The sequence below is a fragment of the Carcharhinus amblyrhynchos genome, chromosome 25 (assembly GCF_965287045.1).
Source record: "Carcharhinus amblyrhynchos chromosome 25, sCarAmb.v2.hapA, whole genome shotgun sequence".
Classification (NCBI taxonomy): Eukaryota; Metazoa; Chordata; class Chondrichthyes; order Carcharhiniformes; family Carcharhinidae; genus Carcharhinus; species Carcharhinus amblyrhynchos.
This window is the reverse complement of record NC_137348.1, coordinates 40,748,781-40,770,003: the sequence shown is the minus strand read 5'-3', so window position 1 is coordinate 40,770,003 and position 21,223 is coordinate 40,748,781. Positions and strand designations below refer to the sequence as shown.

Genomic DNA, 21,223 nt, shown 5'->3' with positions numbered 1-21,223 from the left:
CCTCTTGGATCAAGCAAGGTACTGGTCAACTGGAACATGATGCAGCCTCCTTCCATGCTAATGCAACTTGTGCTTAATAACAACAGCGAAATCCATCATCTCCTCAGTTTGCCATTTGCAAATTATTACCTCACCAATGCTTGCTTTCATGCTACCCGTTGCAAGACTTCATCCCTGAACTTATTCACTTTGTCTGAGGTGTAAGTGGGACAGCACCTGGTCCCACTCTGCTTTTCACCACTCTCCACCCGTTAACATTTTTCTCCTTGTTCTGAAGAAAAAAGCTTCTTGCTGGCTCCGCAGACACTGTTTAACTTGGTAAATCTTATGGATTGCATCCTGGGACATGGGAGAGATAGAGCAGTCCTATTCTTCACCCAATACCCTACTATGTATAGTGCAGTGTGCAGAAGTTTCAGGAGTTCTCTAAAATGCCAATCAGTTAGTTGAAGGTGAATGTGACAGGTAGTGGGGTGCCTGACATCATGCCTGATGAACTTTGCTTTCACTGAGTGTCTGAGATTTGTGTATGCTCTGTCTCTTTGGGAGGAAATTTTGGATCAGTGTCCTGCTTCACAGTTGTTTGTCAAGTACTATTTTTGATCTCTGTCAATGTATAAAACCCTGTCTGTAGGGATCAACTCATCCTGGTTCTTTATCATTGGCATTCTAAATAGCCACTGTGTAATGGAGTTGTCTCATGTTCTTGGCTTGTGACCTGACCTGTTGAGATCAGAGATGGAGTGTATGGTGTTTTATATACGCCCAATATGAGATGTGTCTCTGTGTTGAATTCAATTTTGGTATTTGGAAGTGTTTGTAACAGCAGTTGTGCTTTCATTCAGAATTATGGAGTAGCCTATTATAACTCCCACGATCCCGGTTCCAGCCAGCAGCAATCTACAGCATCTAAGGTCATTTTCAAACATTTATGTTACCCAAGAACTGAGGTGTGGAGTTGCTCTTTCCTCAGCTTTTTCCTACTTGCTGAGTGTAATTTAGTACAATGCAATGATTATTGATTTCAGAATGTATAAAATGCACAACCTGAAAGTGATTCTGCTGATGCTGTACTGAGGTCATGATAATTGTGAATGGCTGCTTTTGTTAATGTCGTAGCTGGGTCAGATTTGGTGCTCAGAACTGTTTTATAATACTCCAATTGAGGCCAGTTCAGTGTTTTATGCAGATACTTATCATAACTTCTTTGTTTTGTATTCTCTGCCCCTACTTACAAAGTTCAGGATGCCATATACTTGAACCATTTTCTTACTTGTCCTGTCACTTCCAATGATTTGTGCATATATACTCCAAGTCCCTTTGTTCCAGTACCACATTTAGATTGTATGTTTTATATTGCCTCTTCATTTTCTTACTGAAACAAATCATTATCTGCCACTTGCCCACGTATTCCACCAGCCTACCCATGCTCCCTCAAGTTTAATATTATCTTCCTCACAGTACTTCCAAGTTTGCGTCATCTGCAAAATTTGAAATTGCACCCTATAAATGCAAGCCTGGGTCATTTAATATCTGTGATAGAATCATAGAATTGTTACAGAACAGAGCAGGACCATTTGGCCCATTATATTTGCAACCAGTTCTCCAACTGGGACTCTGAATAAGTCCTATTCATATAGGGTGGCACAGTGGTTAGCACTGCTGCCTCAACGCCAGGGACCTAGGTTTAATTCCTGGCTTGGGACACTGCGGAGTCTGCATGTTTTCCCTGTGTCTGTGTCTGTTTCCTCCCACAGTCTGAAAGACATGCTGGTTAGGTGTATTGGCCATGCTAAATTCTCCCTCAGTATATCCGAACAGGTGTGAAGTATAGCCACTCAGGGATTTTCACAGTAACTTCATTACAGTGTTAATGTAAGCCTACTTGTGACAAGAATAAAATAAAAATTAATGAAACGTGATTATGTATTCTAACTGTTCTCCCATCCAAAATTTTAACTAATCAAACTTGCATATTTCCAAGGTTCAAATATTCTCTTGAAATACGGCTTCACCCTCATGACTTTTACCATGATGCCTTTTGGTAAAATGCTTTTGACCAAAATGAACAATATTCAAAATCAATAATCCATTTAAAATGTCAACATTTGTATTTTATGATCATAATCACCTATTTGAATCAATCACTGCATCTCATATGTACAAATTGCTTCTTGTTAGTTTATTTTAAAGTCATTTAACTGAATGCTGTTAGGCTTGTCAGTGTCATAATGTATACTAATTTTAAAAATCTCACTGATCTTATTACCTTATTTCATGGGGACTAATGTGGGGTTATGGGGATAGGGTGGATTTGTTGTCAGTGCAGGCTCGATGGGCTGAATGGCCTCCTGCACTGTAGGGATTCAATGAAATCTGAAGAACAACCGTTTGCTGCTATTGCAGTCTTTTACTCAGTCAATTTCATATCACTGCTGCTATTGCCCCTTTTATTCCATGGGCTCTAACTTTGCCAATGAGCCTATTTTATAGACTTTCAAAAGGTATTTGAAAAAGCTATGTACACCACATTGCCCTCATCTATCTATCACGATTAAATCATTAATAAACTCAATGATTTAGTTGAACACCATTTGCTGTAAATCATGCTGGCTTTCCTTAATGAATTAAATTTGTTTTGAGTGAAGATTTTTTTTCCAGATTATTATTTCCAAAAGCTTCCCCAATACTGAGGTTAAACCGATTTGGCTCGTTGATGCTGAGCTCATTTTTATACCCATTTTTTTGAACAAGGCTGTAACATTTGCAACCTTCCAATCCTCTGGCATCAGCCCCCAATTTTAAAGAAGATTAGAAGATTGTTGTCAGTACTTCTGCAATTTCCACCTTATTTAGATGAACCTCCAGTTCTGCTGATTTGTCAACTTCTATTGCAGGCAGCCTATTTTAATAATCCCTCTTCATCAATTTTTAGCCTACCCAATGTCTCAACCATCTCCTTTTTCGCTATATCTTGGACAGCGTCTTCTGACTTGGTAAAGACAGGGGCAAAGTGTTCATTTATGTAAGCACTGCAAGTTAATAATGTACTATAGATGATGAGAACTATTGAATAAATGGAGAATACCCCTGCATCATGCTGTGGGACTATATTTAAGTGAAGGATATGTGACTTGTTTATGAATAAGTAAAATTGGTATTATATTCAGTTGAATCTGATCTGCAGTGTAGTGAACTGAGTGTTGTTCATTCTGTTGTTCTGGGTTATTTGTGAATCACTATGTTCACGGGCTGTGTGCATGTGTACTAGTTCAGGATTGGAATGGTCCAAGCAGTCTTGGTGGGGTGATGCAAGAGGAATTCATCATGCTGAGGAGTGCAGTGCTGTACGTGTTTGGGGCCACTGGTGGGTTATTCCTTGCACTGTGTGAAATGCTGGACTGTGTTTGTGGGTTGATAGACAGTTATGGACTTGTACATTCTGGTCCTACCCACAACAAGGTGAGGAAGTTGATGAAATACAAACCCAAGTGGCTGTGGGGAGTATAATTGGCGTTAATGGAAATTGGGCTTAAAAATAGTGAAAACTGGGTGCTTAATGTTCGGGTGTTCAGAATAGGCATAGTGCCCTGAAAAAAATAGGGAGGTGAGGTGCTGGTATTGATTAGGAATGACATTGTGTTGAAAAGGGAAGATGTTCTTGTGGATGCAAACACAGAATCCATTTGGATAGAGTTGAGAAGTAAAAAGGAAATAACTGTCTACTGGATTATTCATAGGCTTCAAAATAAGGGAAAGATCAAGGTGCAAATCTGCAAGGATGTACAAGAACAATAGATTGGGGATATTGGGAGTCTTTTTAATTAAGTATTAATTTGGGGTAACTTTCAGATAAAGGGTAAAAAGGGGAAGGAATTTCTGAAATGTGTTTTTTGTTTCTTGGCCACTATATCCTTGTTTCAACCAGGAAGAAAGCATTGCTGGACCTGGTGGCTGGGGAATGAGGTGGGTCAAATGGACCAAGTGTATTTGGGGTGCTCTTGGGGGAGCTCTTGGATAAGAGTGATCATTGTATCATTAGGTTTAAATTGGTAATGGAGAAGAACGTGGAACAGCAGAACTTTTAAATTGAAAAAGTACTAAGTTCACAGGGATGAGAGGGGATCTAACTATAGTAAAATGTAAGCAAAGATTTACAGGGAAAACTAATGGGACGTACACGGTGGTTAGCACATTACGGTGCCAAGGGCGTGAGTTTGATTCTGGCCTTGGGTGACTGCAGACTCTACACAGGCATTCTCCCTGTGTCTGTGTGGGTGTCCTCTGGGTGCTCTGAGTTTCTCCCATGGTCAAAAGATGTGTGGGTTAGGTGGATTGGTCATAGTGAACTTGTAGGATTGCAGGGCTTGGAGTGCTAGCATCCCATGTTGCTAAAAGATTTGGGAGTGACGGTAGCAGAAGGGTTTGCCATAATCTTCCAATCTTCTCTCTATGGGAGAGTAGCCAGAAAATTGGAGAGTGGCAAATGTGACACCTTCAAGGAAGAGTGTGAGGATGTTCTTTGCAATCCAAGACTGGTCGGTTTAATGCCTGTGTTGGATAACGCTAATCACAGAAAAAAAATCAACAGGTATTTCAAGGAAAACTAGCAGATTTGTAAAAGTCAGATTGTGTTTGATTAATCTAGTGGAATGTTTAATGGAGTAACAAGAGCACCATGGATGTTGTTTATATGGATTATAAGAATATATTTGAAAAGTTAACAAGATGGAGCCTCCTGGAATAAGAGATTTGGTGTCAGTTTGATTAAAAAACCGGTTTAAGATTTGAAAATAATGCATAGTGGTAAATGGTTGTTTCTCAGACTGGAGAAAGGTAGACAGTGGTGTTCCTCAGGTTCAGTGCAAAGAACCATTGTTATTGGAGTCAGGGAAGGTGATGCCAACCTACTACAACAGGACATTGAATGAGCTGACTAAGCTGCAGGTAGAGTTTAATACAGTAAAAGTGTGAAGTGATGTGTTATGGTAGAAGCAGTGCGGGCTAACTGGTGCAGCTCTGAAGAGTATGCAGGGATGATAGTTGTTTGGAGGTGATAGAATATTTTAAGAGAATAATTAGCAAAGTATATAAGATTTGTCTTTCATCAATGAGATATTGAGCACAGAAATTATGCTAGATATTTATAAAGCTCTCTCTACGGACTAAAGTACTGCCTCCAGTCTTGGTCATATTTTAGAAAGGATGTGAAGGTCCTGGAGAGGGACGGGAGGAGTGAATTGTTCCATGGATGAAAGATTTTAACTACAAGGTTACATTGGAGAAGATGAAGTTGTTACCCTTGGAGCAAAGGAGAATGAGAGGAGATTTGGTAGAGGTGTACATGATTATGATGGGTTTAAGTAAGACAAACAAGAGTTTCCATTAGCTGATGGGCAGGGAACACAGATTTTGGTCAAGGGATGCGGGGAGAATGTGAAAGAACTTTTCTTTAGTGATTGATAATGATCTGGAACTCACTATCCATGAAGATGGTTGAAGCAGAGATAATAAATGATTTGAAAAGAAATTGGATGAGCACTTGAAGAAATAAACATGGGCCAGAACAGGTGAATGGGACTAATTAGCTTTCTCTATAGAGAGCCACATGGATGTGATGGGCTGAATGGCTGCCTTCTGCATCATAATGACTCTGACTATAGAAAGCAGTTGCTAGTTGTGAGGATAAGGAGAAAGGCTGCAGGGAGAAGCTACAATTATAACCCAAAAAATAGTAGGAGTCGGCTGAACATCCCTCTGAGCCTGCTAATGTAATGCCTGAACTTAACCCCACCTCATTATCAATTTTAGATAGCTGAGGCCAAAGCACTGATTTTTGCAAGACTCCATAAGTTATAGTCTGCCATGATGTGACAGGAATAATTACCAATACTGAATCTATGTGCGTATATTACTGCTAATCCAGTGAACCCTAATTTTCTGTGACAACCTCTTATGGTACCTTATTAAATGTTGGTTGAGAATCCAAATTATATTGTATCCCATGATTTCACTTATCTACATGAATCAAAAATAATGTAAAAACTACTAAAAGGTAAGAGAACGAAGCCAAGTTTTCTTCCACAGCATCTTCCAAACTTAAGAACTCTACCACAGAGAAAGACAAGAACAGCAGGTGTTTAGAAACAGCAACACTCGAGTTCCCCTTCCAGGTCACACACCATCCTGACTTGGAAAATATATTGTTATTCCTTCTCTGTCTATGGATCAATACCCTAACATCACTGTGAATGCACTTGCATCTGCCATATTACAGTTATTCAAGAACATTCACACCATCATCTTGAGGTAATTGGGAATGGGCAATAAATTTTGGCCTTAAATGATGCCTGTCTCATGTGAATTAATAGAGATTACAACTGGACTAATGAAGAGTAAGGAATGTGATGAGTTAAAATGCATGAGAAAAACTGGCACAGAGGAAGGTCTGTTGTCCCTGTACACTAATGCATGCAACATAAGCAGTAAAACAAATGAATTTGATGATCAAATTCAACTTGATGACTATCACATAGTGGCCGTGATTGATAAACTTGGCACAACTGGAAGATAAGTATAACAGATTGTAGGTTTTTAGAAGAGAAGTATTCATGTTGCACTTGAGGGCATCCAAAACTCTGCTATCCATGTTCTTGTTTGCACTAAGCCCTGTGCATCCATTACCCATGGCTTCTGGTTAAGCAGTGCTTCTGTTTTAAATTTCTCACATGTGCTTCTGTATCCCTCCATGACCTCATTCCTCCCTATCTCTGAAACTTCCATTGTCTCATTGGAAGCTATTCCTGCCAAGGCCCTAACCTGTAAGTCCCTCTCCAATCCCCAGTTTGTCTTGCCTCCTCTTAAGATACCAACTAATACCTACTTTACCAAATGTTTGGTCATTACCCTAATATCACCTTGTGTGACTTGACATTAAATTTTATTGTACAACACTGCTGTGAAGTACATTGATGTATTTTCTAACAGATTCACTACAATAATGCCCAAGCTAGACGAGTTAAGTTATAAGAACAGGGTACGTAGACTAGGTTTATGTTCCTTCAAGCTTAAAAGATTAAGGAGTAAGTTAATTGAGGCGTTTTGAACGTGTTTATAAAGAGGAACTGTGTTCTTTGCTCGAAGTCCTGAATGGTGGGCGGGGGGAAGGAAATGACCTTAAATTAGAGTTATGTCATTCAGGGGTGATATTGGAATCACTTTACAGACTTTTATAAATTCCTTTACGGGATGTGGGCTTAATTTCTGCCATAGTGAAATTTGAACCTGGATCCTCAGAGCATTACCCTGGGTGTCGCGATTACTGGTGCAGTGGCAATTACCTTCCTGGTCAAAAGGTCCTAAAAATCTGGAGCACTTTATACGCAGTTCCGAAAAAAAGCTGTTGCTAGGTAAATTGAAAATTTCAAAACTTGAGTTGAACAGATAATTTTCATTAGGTATGCCAATGGAGGGTTATGGAACCAAGGTGGGTGAATGGATTGGGATGCAGATCAGCCAGGAACAGGTTTGAGGAGCTGAATGACAAGCCACTGTTTCTGACTTCCATTGCTGAGCTTTCTGTAATATATAGTGCTGGAAATACTCAGCTGGTCAGGCAGCATTCTGTGGAAAGAGAAACAGTTAATATTTCAGATTGAGATGACCCCTTCATTACTTCTGATGATAGATCATCTTGACCAGAAACGTTAACTGTTTCTATCCACAGCTGCTGCCTGACCAGCTGAGTATTTCCGGCATTTTTAATTTCTATTTCAGATTTCCAGCATCCGCAGTATTTTGTTTTTGGGCTCAGCTGTTTATGGTTTGCTTTTCACCATGCTGTTAGACCCAAACCTTGTACAACACAAATGTATTGGAAAAACTGGAGACAGAACCTTGAGGACATGAAGGCTTTTGTGCATAGTCCATAGAACCCTACAGTGCAGAAAGAGGCCCTTCGGCTCATCGAGTCTGCACTGAACACAGTCCCACCCAGGCCCTACCCCCATATCCCTACATATTATACCCATTAATCCCTCTAACCTTCGCATCCCTGGACACTAAGGGGCAATTTCTTAGCTGGCCAATCACCCTAACCCGCACATCTTTGGACTGTGGGAGGAAACCGGAGCACCCGGAGGAAACCCATGCAGACACAAGGAGAATGTGCAAACTCCACACAGACAGTGATCCGAGCTCGGAATTGAACCCAGGATCCTGGAGCTGTGAAGCAGCAGTGCCAACCACTGTGCTACCATGGCATAGATTTTAACTTAAAAGTTAACAGATAAATACTTCTATGTCACTCAATGAATTGAGTCTAGCACAGGAGACCCTGGTGTCTGCTGTGTGCAAGATCTCCTGTTTGGTGATTTACAATCATGGCAGTCTGAGATTGTCAGATAATGATTTCTGTTTCAATTGCTCTGCCTGTGACCAGATTGCTTTCATTGGAAGATTTTCATGTATTTACCAGGCTGATTAATCTGTATTGTGGGTGTCATTAGGCTAATGTAAAGTCCTGTTTTTCTTTCATTCCGACCCAGGTTAAGGTGACTGAAGAACTGGCGGTGGCCACCAGCCAAGTTGCCAAGCTACAGCTGGAGCTTACAGCTCACCAGAAGAAGGAGATGGAGCTACGTAGCCAGCTTGCATCCGCTTTGCAGGAGGCAGAGGGTCAAAGGCTACGGCTCAACAACGTGGAAATCCAGTTAACAGGTACATGGGATGGCTCCAAATTCCTTGGGATACAAATCTAGGGTAGTAGGGAAGAGAGGTCTGTGGTTTATGCATGGAAATCTTTGAAGGTGACAGGGCAAATTAGCTATTTATTAAAGTCTGTGGTGTCCTGGGCTTTATAAATCACATTAGAGAACAAGAACAAAGTAGTTATGTTACTTCTTTATAAATCAGCGATCGCACCTCTGAACACTGGCACCAAAGATGATAGACTTGAGTGGAGAGACTGGAAAAGCTAGATTTCTTTTCTCATTAATGCTGACAAAATTCAGAAGACCTTGAAAAGAAATGTTGATAATTATGAAGGCTTTTAAAAGAGTTAGCTGGGGGAGGAATTGCACTTACTTATGGGAGATCAGAAAATACACACTAAAGATAATCAGCAAAAGAACTAGAGGGAAGATTATTTTTTTTTTGTAAGTAACAGCCTGAAAGGCTGGTGTAAGCAGGTTCAAGAATAACTTTCAAAAGTGAATTGGATATATTCTTGAAAGAGAAATGTTTGCGGGGCAATGGGAAACAGGGCAGTGCAGGTAATTGGAATTGTTCTTTCAAAGAGCTGACACAAGTACAGTGGACAGACTGAACTCTTGGGTTGTAGAGTAGCACTTCTACAGCATGAGCAGATCAGCAAGCTTGTTGCTCTTTTCACCTTGTTCACAAGGGTGCCTGGGGTAATGGTGGGCAGCCAAAATGTCTTTATTTTGCTTCCCATATGCATGGAAAGCACCTGGTATTTTGCTTGCTGTTTCTGCTTTTACCTTGCGAAGCTTGGATAGAAGATGCATGGGAATCACGGCCAGATACAGCCAGACCCAAGCCAGTCCTTTACCAAGCAGGATCCTTAAGATCAACCTGCTGCATCAAAGGTAAAGCTGGGTAGTACATGTCCGTGACACCACAGCTGAGATCGAGAATTCCACTGAGTGGAGAGTGATTGTGTCCTGTCGCTCAGGTGATGGCAGCTTCATAGAATCATAGAATCCTGCAGGGGAGAAGGAGGCCATTCGGCCCATTGAATCTGCACTGACAACAATCCCATCTCGGTCCTACCCCACCATAACCCCATGCATTTACCCTAGTTAGTCCCTCTGACGCTAAGAGGCAATTTAGCTTGGCCAATCCACCTAACCCGACTGGAGTTTGTTCAGGCTAATATGGAGGCTGCAACGCGTCCATGGTGAGTTAAGCCTATGATTGGTTGCCTCACCAGGAGAGGGTATTGTCCGGCATGCTCAGTAGCTGATTTTGTTACCAATAATCAATTTGTGTGTGTCAGAGCTACAGGAAATGTCGGATCGTGCTCAGGCTCGGTGCAAAGAAGAGAAGCAAAGCCGCAAGGAGCTCGAGGTGAAGGTGGGCAGCCTGGAGGAGGAGCTCACTGATCTGCGAGCCGAGAAAGAGAATCTGGAAAAGGTAGAGAAAGAAGTGATTAAATCGGATAGATCTTAAAGGCTACAGCTGTGAATGATCCCAGAATGTTTCCTTGTTTGTGAAGGGGAGGCAGTGGCCTAGTGTTATTATCACTAGACAATTAATCCAGGAACTCAGCTAATGTTTTGGGGACCCGGGTTCAAATCCTGCCACAGTGGATTCAAATTCGATTTTAAAACATCTGCAATTAGGAATCCAGTGATGACCATGAAACAATTGTCTGAAAAACCCCACCTGGTTCACTAATGTCCTTTAGAGAAGGAAATCTGCTGACCTTACTCAGTCTGACCTACATGTTACTCTAGAGTCACAGCTCTCACCTGACCCCTGAAATAGCCTATCAAGCCATTTTAGTTTCAAGGTGACTAGGGATAGGTAATAAATACTGGAGATCCAGCGATGCCCATGTCCCACAAATGAATAAAAAGAAAAGTTTGGCAGTGCAGCATATAGTTTAATGTGCTGTACAATGAGATGGTGCAATGTAACTTTGTATCCATGCATTCTTAGTGACTCTGTGCTATATCTGATGCAGGCTAGAGATGTGCTTCTGTCCAGGTAGAATTGGGGTGAACTGCCTACTGTTCTCTCTGGTAATTGAGCCTTCTGTGCTCAGAGTTTAGCAGAAAGGAAGAGAAAAGCGGGAACGGAGCGACAAAGGGCAGAGGAGGAGATGGACGAAATCCGAAAATCATATGAGGAGGAACTGGAAAAGATGCGGTCATTGCTGAAGAAAACACGAACGTCGACTGACCAGGTTGCAGCAGAGCAGGTAAAGGGAGTGACACTTCAACACAGCAGTAAGAGTGGGCGGGAGTTGAGTGCCTTTCGCAACCATGTTTAAATTCCTTACCAGATGCTGGGTTCAATCCTTCTAATTTACTGCTCCTCTCTAGTTCCTGATCTCGACTGAAGTGGCCACTAATGGGGGAAGTGATTAAAATCAAGAGGTTGGAATGAGAAACATAGAGATTTCTGAGAGTTGTGGGGCTGGAGGACATTACAAAGATAGGCAGGAGTGATGTTTGGGAGGAATTTCAAAGCAAAGATGAGGATCTTGATTGAGAGTCAGTGTAGGGGCTTAATGTGACCTGCAGTTTGAGGGATTGAATGTGGAGAATGGTCTGGTATGTGTTAGAATGGTCAAGTTTAGCAATCACAAAGGATTTCAACAGCAGATGATCTGAGAGGAGATTAAGAGCCATTTGTGAATATAGATTGGGCCGTGTGCATGGAGGGAGAGATTTACATAGAAAGATAGAAAATAGAAGCAGGAGTAGGCCATTAGGCCTTTCAAACCTGCTCCACTATTAATTTTGATCATGCCTGATCATCAGATCAATATCCTGGTCATGTCCCCCCGCCCCCTATGTCCTTTGAGCCCCAAGAGCTATGTAGAATTTCTTCTCAACATCAGACAATGCTTTGGCCTCGACTACTTTTTGTGGTTGTGAATTTCACAGATTCACCATTCTGTGGGTGAAGGTATTTCTCCTTGCCTCAGTCCTCAGTTAGGGAGGAGAGGCCAGCAGTAACCTTGGTGGAGAGAGAACATGGTGATTTCAATCTCCATTTCAATCTATCATGGATAGCTGATCAGTGCAGAGCTTGAAGCAGGAAAGCAGTGAAGATACGTCAGTGATTAAATTTTAATTGTACTGGGGAGAATGGTGGAGAACAATGATGTAGGACAAGGCGAGATGCTCAAAGAAAGTGCTGGAGAGTAAGGGATTAAGCCAAGGTGTCATCTGGTAATGCTACACCACCAGCCCGACATTCTTAGCTTTAGTTTAACAGTCCCTTTTGGATAAAACCCAGAAATTACTTCATTGTCTATTTTATAGCTGTGAAATTATTTATTTTCCTCAAACATGTATACTGGTCTCCTGGTTGCAAGATGGACACAAATGAGGAAGCCTACTTGTCCCATCCTATAGCATCTAGGGGGAAAGAAATGATTACTGCCCCAACACAGCCATAGCGTTCAAGGAAGAATTCTAGATGTTAGGGCCTTGACAGCTGAAGGTGTGGTTACCAATGCTAGAGCATAACATTTAGAATGCTTAATGGAGGAGTGAAGCGCTCTAGGAGGGTCGTTGAGCCAGAGGAGATTACTGAAAAAAGGAGGGTTGAGGGCAGGGAGGGATTTGGAAAAATAAGGGTGAGAATTGTAAAATTGATTTTGCTGTATCAGGAGTCAATATAGGTTAGGCATCAATGAATGATTTCAGAAATCATAGAAACCCTACAGTACAGAAAGAGGCCATTCGGCCCATTGAGTCTGCACCAACCACAATCCCACCTAGCCCCTACCCCCACATCCCTACATATTTACCCACTAAACCCGCTGACCTATGCATCTCAGTACACTAAGGGACAATTTTAGCATGGCCAATCAACCTAACCCGCACATATTTGGACTGTGGGAGGAGACTGAAGCACCTGGAGAAAACCCACACAGACACGAGGAGAATGTGCAAACTCCACGAGATGATGGACTAATAGGAGCTGCTGCAATTTGGAGTATAGACAATAGGATTTTTATAGCCTAAAGTTTATGGGGTTGCAAAGTGGGAGGCTGGGCAGAACACATCAAAATAGGTTTCAGGTTAATAAAGGTAAGAATGAGGCTTTCAGCGACAGATAAGCTGAGACAGAGGTGGAGGTGGGTGATGGTATGGAGGTGGAATTCGGCAGCCTTATTGATGGAGTGGACATGTAGTCAGAAACTCTGCTAGAGATGTAGGAAGGATACCAACAAGCAGGCTCAAAGGTTGCAGTTTCTGGCTTGCTCCCATTGTCATGCACTAGTGAATGTAGAAGTAAGGTGGAGCAGATGAATGCATGACTGCAGAGATCATGCAGGAGTTGAAGGCTTTAAATTCCTGGGAAATTGGGACTGGGTCTAAACAAGATGGGCTGAATGGCCTCCAGTACTGTAATCATTTTGCATATCTATGAATTTTAACCTGGAGAGTGAGTAGATAAATACTGTGATTCTGTCGGTATGGATAAGGTAACTGCATGGTCTGGCACTAACTACAATGTAAAAGTACCACTTTTATAGGTGGAAGCCTGTGCTATTTTTATATAATTAAAATAAATAAACTTGCATGTGTTTTCATGTGTATCTTGTATGGACCTATACCATGGGCTGATGGGACATATAGCACTGTGAATGTGTGCTTTACTCGAATGTTATTTGTGCATACCACTGAAATATACTTGGAATTTAAAGCTCAAGGCTTCTTGAATAGCTCCCCTTGTGCTTTTATCCAGATTGCAGTGATGCAGGCAGAGCTGGAATCACAGTGGCAGGCTAAGAGTGACCGGATGCTGGCCTTAGCCAAGGAGCAGCACAGTCAGCAGTATCGAGAAGTCTGTGAACAGCGGGAAGGCCAAGAGCTTAGGATCTCCCAGCTGGAGGCAAAGGTGGGTAATGCCTTGGAATACAGGACGTGTGTAACCCTGCAGGATCCAGTAGTTTAAGTGCCTTTGTTCAGATGTGTCGATGATTTGTCCATTTGAACTGGCATAATACTCGAGGAATCTTGTTTTAATTTTAATCATTCCTTCCAAAAGGACAAAAGTGTTCTCCTTATGCCTTTTGTACCACTCTGTATGCAATGACCTCTATCTTTCCACAACTAGGAAACCATGTTTGTTGCTGTGACCAGTTTTTAGGGGATTAGAGCAACTTGCAATAACCGTCTGATCAACCTTTTCTCTTTTGAAATTGGTATAGCTATAAAGAAGGAAAAAAGGAGGTAGAATTTAGGGAGCTGGGACATACACTCGCAAGAAGGACCTCAAAGTTAGTTTCTGGATTGGTCCATTTACACACTAGCGAGTAAAGAGTAGGGTTGAGTAGTTAAATGCACATTTGCAGATTTCTGTGAGAACTTCAGATTCTTTAGGCATTGTGACTGGTTCTAGACAAGATGAGTTGAATGGCCATCTGTGCTGTAACCATTCTGTGATTCTATGAATTGTAACCTGGAGAATGAGCAGGAACCTCTGTTTTATGCCCTGGTGTGCTATGTTACCTGATATCACTGCTGTAAGTTTAAAAATTATTCACTTTTCTTGTTTTTCTCCTTCCACATACACAACATTTCTCATCTCTCTTGAAGTCACCGCTGCCTAATGTCAGGGTCCAATTCCTCAAATGCCAGCAGTCTGTTATCAATATCGGGAAAGACAGTTAGAATTCTCAACCTCAAGATATCAGTTTACAGACAATGAACTGTTGAAGTTTGTAACTATTAGAAATGCAACAGCTAATTTTTTCAGTGAAGTCCCATCAGCATCAAAGTAATATTAATCATATCTGTTTTGGCTGAGTTGATCGAGCGATTAATTATTGGCTGGGACACAGTTAGAACTCTACTGTTGTCTTTCTGAGCACAAATACCTGAGAGGGCAGACAGGACCTTCAGCCAGGGATGTCTTAGCAGGGGTAGCCACTGTTCATCTGAGCCTAAACAGTGAATGTTAGCATCAAATTTAAGCCTCATCTTGTTTTTGCATGGTGGTCATATGCTTGAGTTTCCCAGAAGGGGTGTTGGTTGTCTAGATAGGGAAGTGGTATGAGTTTGTGTGGGGTGGTGAGTTTAGGGAAAAAAAAGGAATGTAGAGGCAATAATACAAAAAAGATTGCAAAGGTGATGCCAGATTTGATGAAATACTTTGCATGGGAAGACTCAGCAGGCTGGGGCATTTTTTATTAAGTCTGAGGATGGATCTGAACTTGAAAATTTTGAAAGGTCATGAAAAAGTATATGTAGAGAAGATGTTTCCACTTAGAGGGAGCCCAAACTTAGAGGGTCATAAATATGACAATCATTTAATCAATCTGTGTGGTATTGAGCAGAAATTGCTTATCTGTCGAGTGGATTGAACTTAGAACACATCAATTACCATTTGCAAAAGGGATTTTCAAACTGCTAACAATGTTTGTTTTATATGCCACCTCAGCACCGTTAGAATCATAGAATAGAATTATAAAATCTTACAGTGCGGAAGGAGGCCATTCAGCCCATCGAGTTTACACCGACCACAATCCCACCTAATCCCTGTGACACTAAGGGGCAATTTAGTATGGCCAGTCCACCTAACTGCACATCTTTGGATTGTGGGAGGAAACTGGAGTACCCAGAGAAAACCCACACAGACATGAGGAGAATGTGCAAACTCCACACAGTGACCCAAGTCAGGAATTGAACCCAAGTCCCTAGAGCTGTGAGGCAGCCATGCTAACCACTGTGCCACCCTAAAAATAGTTTCATTCTGGCTGTCCTATCTGTTCCATGTCTCTTTAAAACTTCAAAATCACCCTTTTAATCTTAAATTCCTGGAAAAATCCTAATTTTTATATTAATAATGTAACATGAGTAACATTGAAACCACACAACTGCTAGGTAATAACCCTGCCCATAATGTGAGTACCTGTTTAACTCTTTAAATGTTCAGTGACACTGCTTTTGCTGAATCCACCACCACTGACATCCTCAAGGTTGTCATTGACCAGAAAGTTAACTAGAATAGACAGAAATATTGTGGCTATGTGAGCAGGTCAGACGCTGAGCATTCCTTTTAAAGTTTCAGTTTATTTATTAATGTCACAAGTAGGCTTCCATTAAACACTGCAATGAATTTACTGTGAAAATCCTCTAGTTGCCACACTCCAATGCCTGTTCGGTACACTTGAGGGAGAATTTATCATGGCCAATGCACTTAACCAGCACGTGTTTTGGACTGTGGAGGAAACCCACACAGACACTGGGGGAATGGGCAGTCTCCACACAAACAGCGACCCAAGCTGGGAATCGAACCTGGGTCCCTGGGCCACCACTAACCACTGTGCCACCATGCTGTTCAGCTAGTAACTTGCCATCTGATTCACCAAAGCCTGTCTATTATCTACACAGCACAGGTCAGGGATGTGGTAGAATTCTCCCCACTTGCCTGGACGGCCACAGCTCTAACACACAAAGCTTAACACAGGAGAAAGTAGCCTTTCTCAGGAAGTTAAGGAGGGTACTGGTTTGAAAGGAAGCAGTGCAAAAATGACTGATAACTCAGAAGATTTGGAAAATTTTAGAAGCTGTTGAAGGATGATTAAAAATTATAAATAATCTATCTTAAGTTTGCTTTCTACTCACTAACTTGTACTAAGCACTAAAATATGAGATAAATATTTTAAATACTGAAGCTTACATGAGCGCCACCATCCCCCTGTGCACCAAATTCTTAACTTTTTACTTTCTGTGCTCTCTATGACCACTGTGTGTCAGCAGATACCATTTACTTTTTAGAAACTGTTTTACATTACACTCAGTTACATGAACTCGTTTAACTTTTCTGCCCGGGGTATTTAGTTCAGGAAATTGGTTACAGCTGGTTAATGTGACTGTTGGGGTGAACGAGGGTAATGAACATTGCTCTGCATTTGAAACAGTGCAACATTTTCACATTGTGACTCTTTTTGTCATTCTCCAGTTGGCATCATTGAAACAGTCTCGTCAAGTGGAAGAAGAGAGGCTCCTGTCCCTCCAGGAACAGACAGATGAGCTGCAGGCATTGAAGGAGCGGGTAATGCTGTTTGTATTTGCATAGAACATAATATGTTAAACTATTCAATTCTGTAAGAAGCAAAGTTTTTTTTTCGTCCAGTCCTGTTGTGGTGGGAGTTGGATTGGGTGACTAACTTGCAGGGCAGCATAAATGTAAGAACAGAAGGAGGCCTAAGAGAGAACTTCCATTTCCAAAGCACCTTTCACGTTCTTGGAGCAGGGAGGTGGTTACGGTTATACTACATATTCCTGAAATGCACCTATCCCTTACCTAAGGAAGAATGTATTTATTCTAGATGAAGTGCAACACAGATTCATCAGACCATTTCCTGGAATGATAGGGTCCTCCTGTGAGGAGGATTGAGTAAACTAGGCCTATATTCCCTGTAATTCAGATGAATGAACAATGGTCTAAGTGAAACATGTCAGGGTAGAGGGTAAAAGGGTATTTTTCCTGGCTGGGGAATCTAGAATACGTGATCTTGGATTAGGGGGTTGGCCACTTAGGATTATGATGAGGAGACATTTCTTCACATGGTGTTATGAATCTTTGGGATTGTCTACTGTGGATGCTCAGTTGTTGAATGCATTCATGACGGAGTTTGATAGATTTTTCAGTACCAAGGGAATTGAGGGAATCAACAAGGGGAAAGCCTACTAGATCATCAATCTACCTTATCAATATGACAGTTTTAGTAGAGGTGACCAGTGTATAGTCCTTGCAAAGAGACAATCCTTTTCGCATTGAAAATGCCATCCATTTTGTTATATGGTACTATCACCTTGTTCATTTTTTGTGTATGTCGCTGGCTGGGTTGGCATCTATTGCCCATCCCTAATTGCCCCTGAGCTGAGTGTTTGGGCATTTAAGAGTCAACCACATTGCTGTGGATCTGCAGTCACATGTAACCTTACAGATTGGACATTAGTGAATAACGAGGAGTCTACCATTACTGTCAGATACCATTGTTATAGCTCAGTGAATATGGCACTAATTTTATTTGCTATGTAAAATGATACTACACAATATTTAATATTGATACTACACAATATATTTAAGTCAAGGGTTGATAGGTTTTTGATAGGCAAGGGGATTAAGGGTTATGGGGAGAGGGCGGGAATGTGGAACTGAGACACGGCAGATCAGCTATGATCTTATTGAATGGTGGGGCAGGCTTGAAGGGCTAAATGGCCTACTCCTGCTCCTAGTTCTTATGTTCTTAACCCGACCAGGTAAGGATGGCAGATTTCCTTCCCTAAAGAGCATTAGTGAACCGGATGGGTTTTTACGATAATTAACGTTGGTTTCCTGGTTATCAGTAGACAGTTAGTTCCAGATTTTTATAAATTAAGGTTTCACCATCTGCTGAGGTGGATTTGACCCATGGTGAGCATTACCCTGGGTCTCTGGATTACTAGTCCAGTGACAATACCACTACACCATCGCTTCCCCCTGTAAATGGGATCGATTCAGAACAGATCCATCAACTGAAAATTGCATCTCTATGGGATACTGTGGGCCATCAGCAGCAGAATTGTATTCAACCACAATCTATAATCTCATGGCTTGACCTATCTCTCATCCTATACATCGTCATCAACCTTTGTTTAATGAAGTGTGGGAGAACATACAGCACCAGGCATACCTAAAATGAGGCACCAACCTGGTGAAACTACACATCCCATGAAATAATGAGAACAGATTTGGGGATAGTGCAGCAAGGTGGAGTTCTTGACCCCAAATATTTTCTTTCACCAGTTCTTTTTCTTCAATGTCTTGCTTCCTATCATTGGACTTCAACTGTCTACCCACTTATCAGGCTTTGTTATAAAAGGTGTCCTCAGAGAGCATTGGAATTCATAAAGTATCAGTTACCCTCAGAAAAGCAGTTGCCATTTGGGTAATCTTTCCCAGACTTAAAAAATACCCTGCAACAATCTGAAAAAGGTGGCTGAGTTATGTAGGTGCTAGTTGAACTTGGTACTCTATTCAACCTATCTCAGCAGATTGCTGAAGACATTGCTAATGTATGATGAGTGCTGTTCTCCACATTTATAAGATGTTACCAGGAATCAATGATGAGTCAGATCTATTGTTAAATGTAGTCTTGCTTTATTTATAACTTTGAGCTTTTTTGCTCTTTCTCGTGCTTAGTTTTGGTCTCTGCGCACTCATGCCTCATTTGGAATTGATCAGCCTCTTGTGGATGTGGTTTCTTCTTGCAGCTTATTGTTCTATTGTGTAGTATCATTTTACATAGCAAATAAAATTAGTGCCTTATTCACTGAGCTATAACAATGGTATCTGACAGTAATGGTAGACTCCTCGTTATTCACTAATGTCCAATCTAAGTGACTCCACTGTCCTCTCAGCTTGGACATCCACAGAACTGGTAGTTTATGATATGGCTTTGATGCTTGGGTGAATTTCTGGTGCTGCACTACTTCTAGCCTTCCTCTCGGTACATTGGATATTGTGAGTTTGGCGTTGATGGTCCTTGAAGCACAATGAACCAAATTACGGTGCGTGCTCACACATGGGCCACTCGGACACAGTGCTGTCTCGAGAGGTGGTTGTAATGCAGAAATCTGCAGTGCTTTTACTTTAGATGTCCTTGTATTGTTTTGACCGACAGTTCCCCATTGTGTCACAGGGGCAGTGGTTAGCACAGCTGCCTCACAGCACCAAGAACTCGGGTTCAGTTCAGGCTTTGGGTGACCATCTGTGTGCAGTTTGCACATTCTCCCCTTGTGTTTGTGGAGTTCCTCTGGGTAATCCAGTTTCCTCCCACAGTCCAAAGATGTGGGTACAATTTTGTCTCTTAAAAAGCATTTAGACAGTTACATGGGTAAGATGGGTATAGAGGGACATGGGCCAAATGCTGGCAATTGGACTAGCTTTGGGGTTTTAAAAAAAAGAGCAGCATGGACAAGTTGGGCCGAAGGGCCTGTTTCCATGTTGTAAACCTCCATGACTCTGCAGTTTAGGTGGATTGGCCATGCTAAATTGCTTCTTGGTGCCTAAAAGATGTGTAGTTTAGATGGATTAGCTATGGTAAATGTATGGGGTCATGGGGATAGGCTGAAGGAATGGGCCTGGGTAGGTTGGTGCAGGCTCGATGGGCCTAATGGCCGCCTCCTGCACTGTAGGGATTCTGATCTGCTGGGGATTCTGTCGTGATACATGTGGGAGATGTGGTTTGCTTATATGGGTTGAATTTTCTGGAGGGTGGTCTCCATCCTATTGAGCGCAGCATGATAAAGGATTTAGTTTGTGATTTTTGCCCTTTCACTGAATTCTCCTGATGGATTTTGGAGTGTTTCTATCAAAGGCACCCTGAGCTCTAACTTGACACTAATAGCAGACCCAGGATTCCACGTGGACAGTGGCCTGATGGTATCTAAAAACATTTCCTCAATCGTAGAATTTAATTGCAATTTGTTTGACTTCTCATTACACTTTGAATCAGATGTTACACAGCGTACTTGTCTCAGTGTATTTAATTAGAGTATTTGTGTATTTCAGTATTCATCCCTCCAGAGCAGAGCTGCTGCAATGAAGGAACACTATGACGGACAGATCCGCGAACTACAACAACGGCTCTCTGCAAGCAATGATGCATCCCATTCAGGCAACACTGCTGAGGAGGTATGGAGAGTGAGCTGTCATCACCATGTCAGTAAGGCAACAATAGACACCCGTCTTGTCGAGCTGATCCTGTCACTTTTTGGTTTTAATGGTATTTTGCCCCTTGGTTCTCCATTTTCCATCCTAACTGGGTGTTCGGAGCTCTGGTACTGTGCCGCAGTCACTGGAAGTGCCTGTGAGTAGACTAGGACTTTCCATCATTTTGCTTTAATTCTCCTCGAGAGGAAAGTGCTTGGCTTATCTTTGAGAATCGGGGCACTTGGTGGCAGGCGACAACAGATACATACCCAGCTCTACCTGCTTCGTGGCTCTGCTGTTCAAGGCTCCACTGAACTTAAAGGTGAATGGGGTGACGCAAAGTTGACCACCCAGAGGATCCTGTGGGTGATCTGATGTTGGCTGCCTCAGCTATCTAATATCCTGAACACAGCCATTACCCATAGCCATGTGCGTCTGATATTATGATGTGGATGTGCCTGCATTGGACTGGGGTAAACACAGTAAAAAGTCTGACAACACCAAGTTTTAGTCCAACCGATTTATTTGATAGTAAACTCACAAGCTTTCGAGGGGACTCCCTCTTTGTCAGGTGAATGGAGAGTTCTGGCCTCGGACAGAGCATATAAAGCACAGACAGTTTAGAGATTAATCTCTAAACTGTCTGTGCTTTATATGCTCTGTCCGAGGCCAGAACTCTCCATTCACCTGACAAAGAGGGAGTCCCCTCGAAAGCTTGAGTTTACTATCAAATAAATCGGTTGGACTAAAACCTGGCGTCTGATATTGTCCATGGGTAACTTGCAGAGTGTACATTTGTGCCTGTTCT

At 41.9% G+C, this 21,223-nt stretch overlaps 1 protein-coding gene across 1 annotated transcript in view; it reads left to right on the top strand.

Moving 5' to 3' along the window:
- LOC145358396 (FK506-binding protein 15-like) overlaps positions 1-21,223 on the top strand; it is a 77,690-nt gene that overhangs the window by 45,585 nt on the left and 10,882 nt on the right. The window contains exons 20-25 of the mRNA XM_080212431.1: positions 8,547-8,718; positions 10,019-10,155; positions 10,790-10,945; positions 13,453-13,605; positions 16,675-16,767; positions 20,275-20,397. Coding sequence (XP_080068557.1) covers positions 8,547-8,718; positions 10,019-10,155; positions 10,790-10,945; positions 13,453-13,605; positions 16,675-16,767; positions 20,275-20,397 — 834 coding nt within the window. The remainder of the gene's footprint in view (positions 1-8,546; positions 8,719-10,018; positions 10,156-10,789; positions 10,946-13,452; positions 13,606-16,674; positions 16,768-20,274; positions 20,398-21,223) is intronic.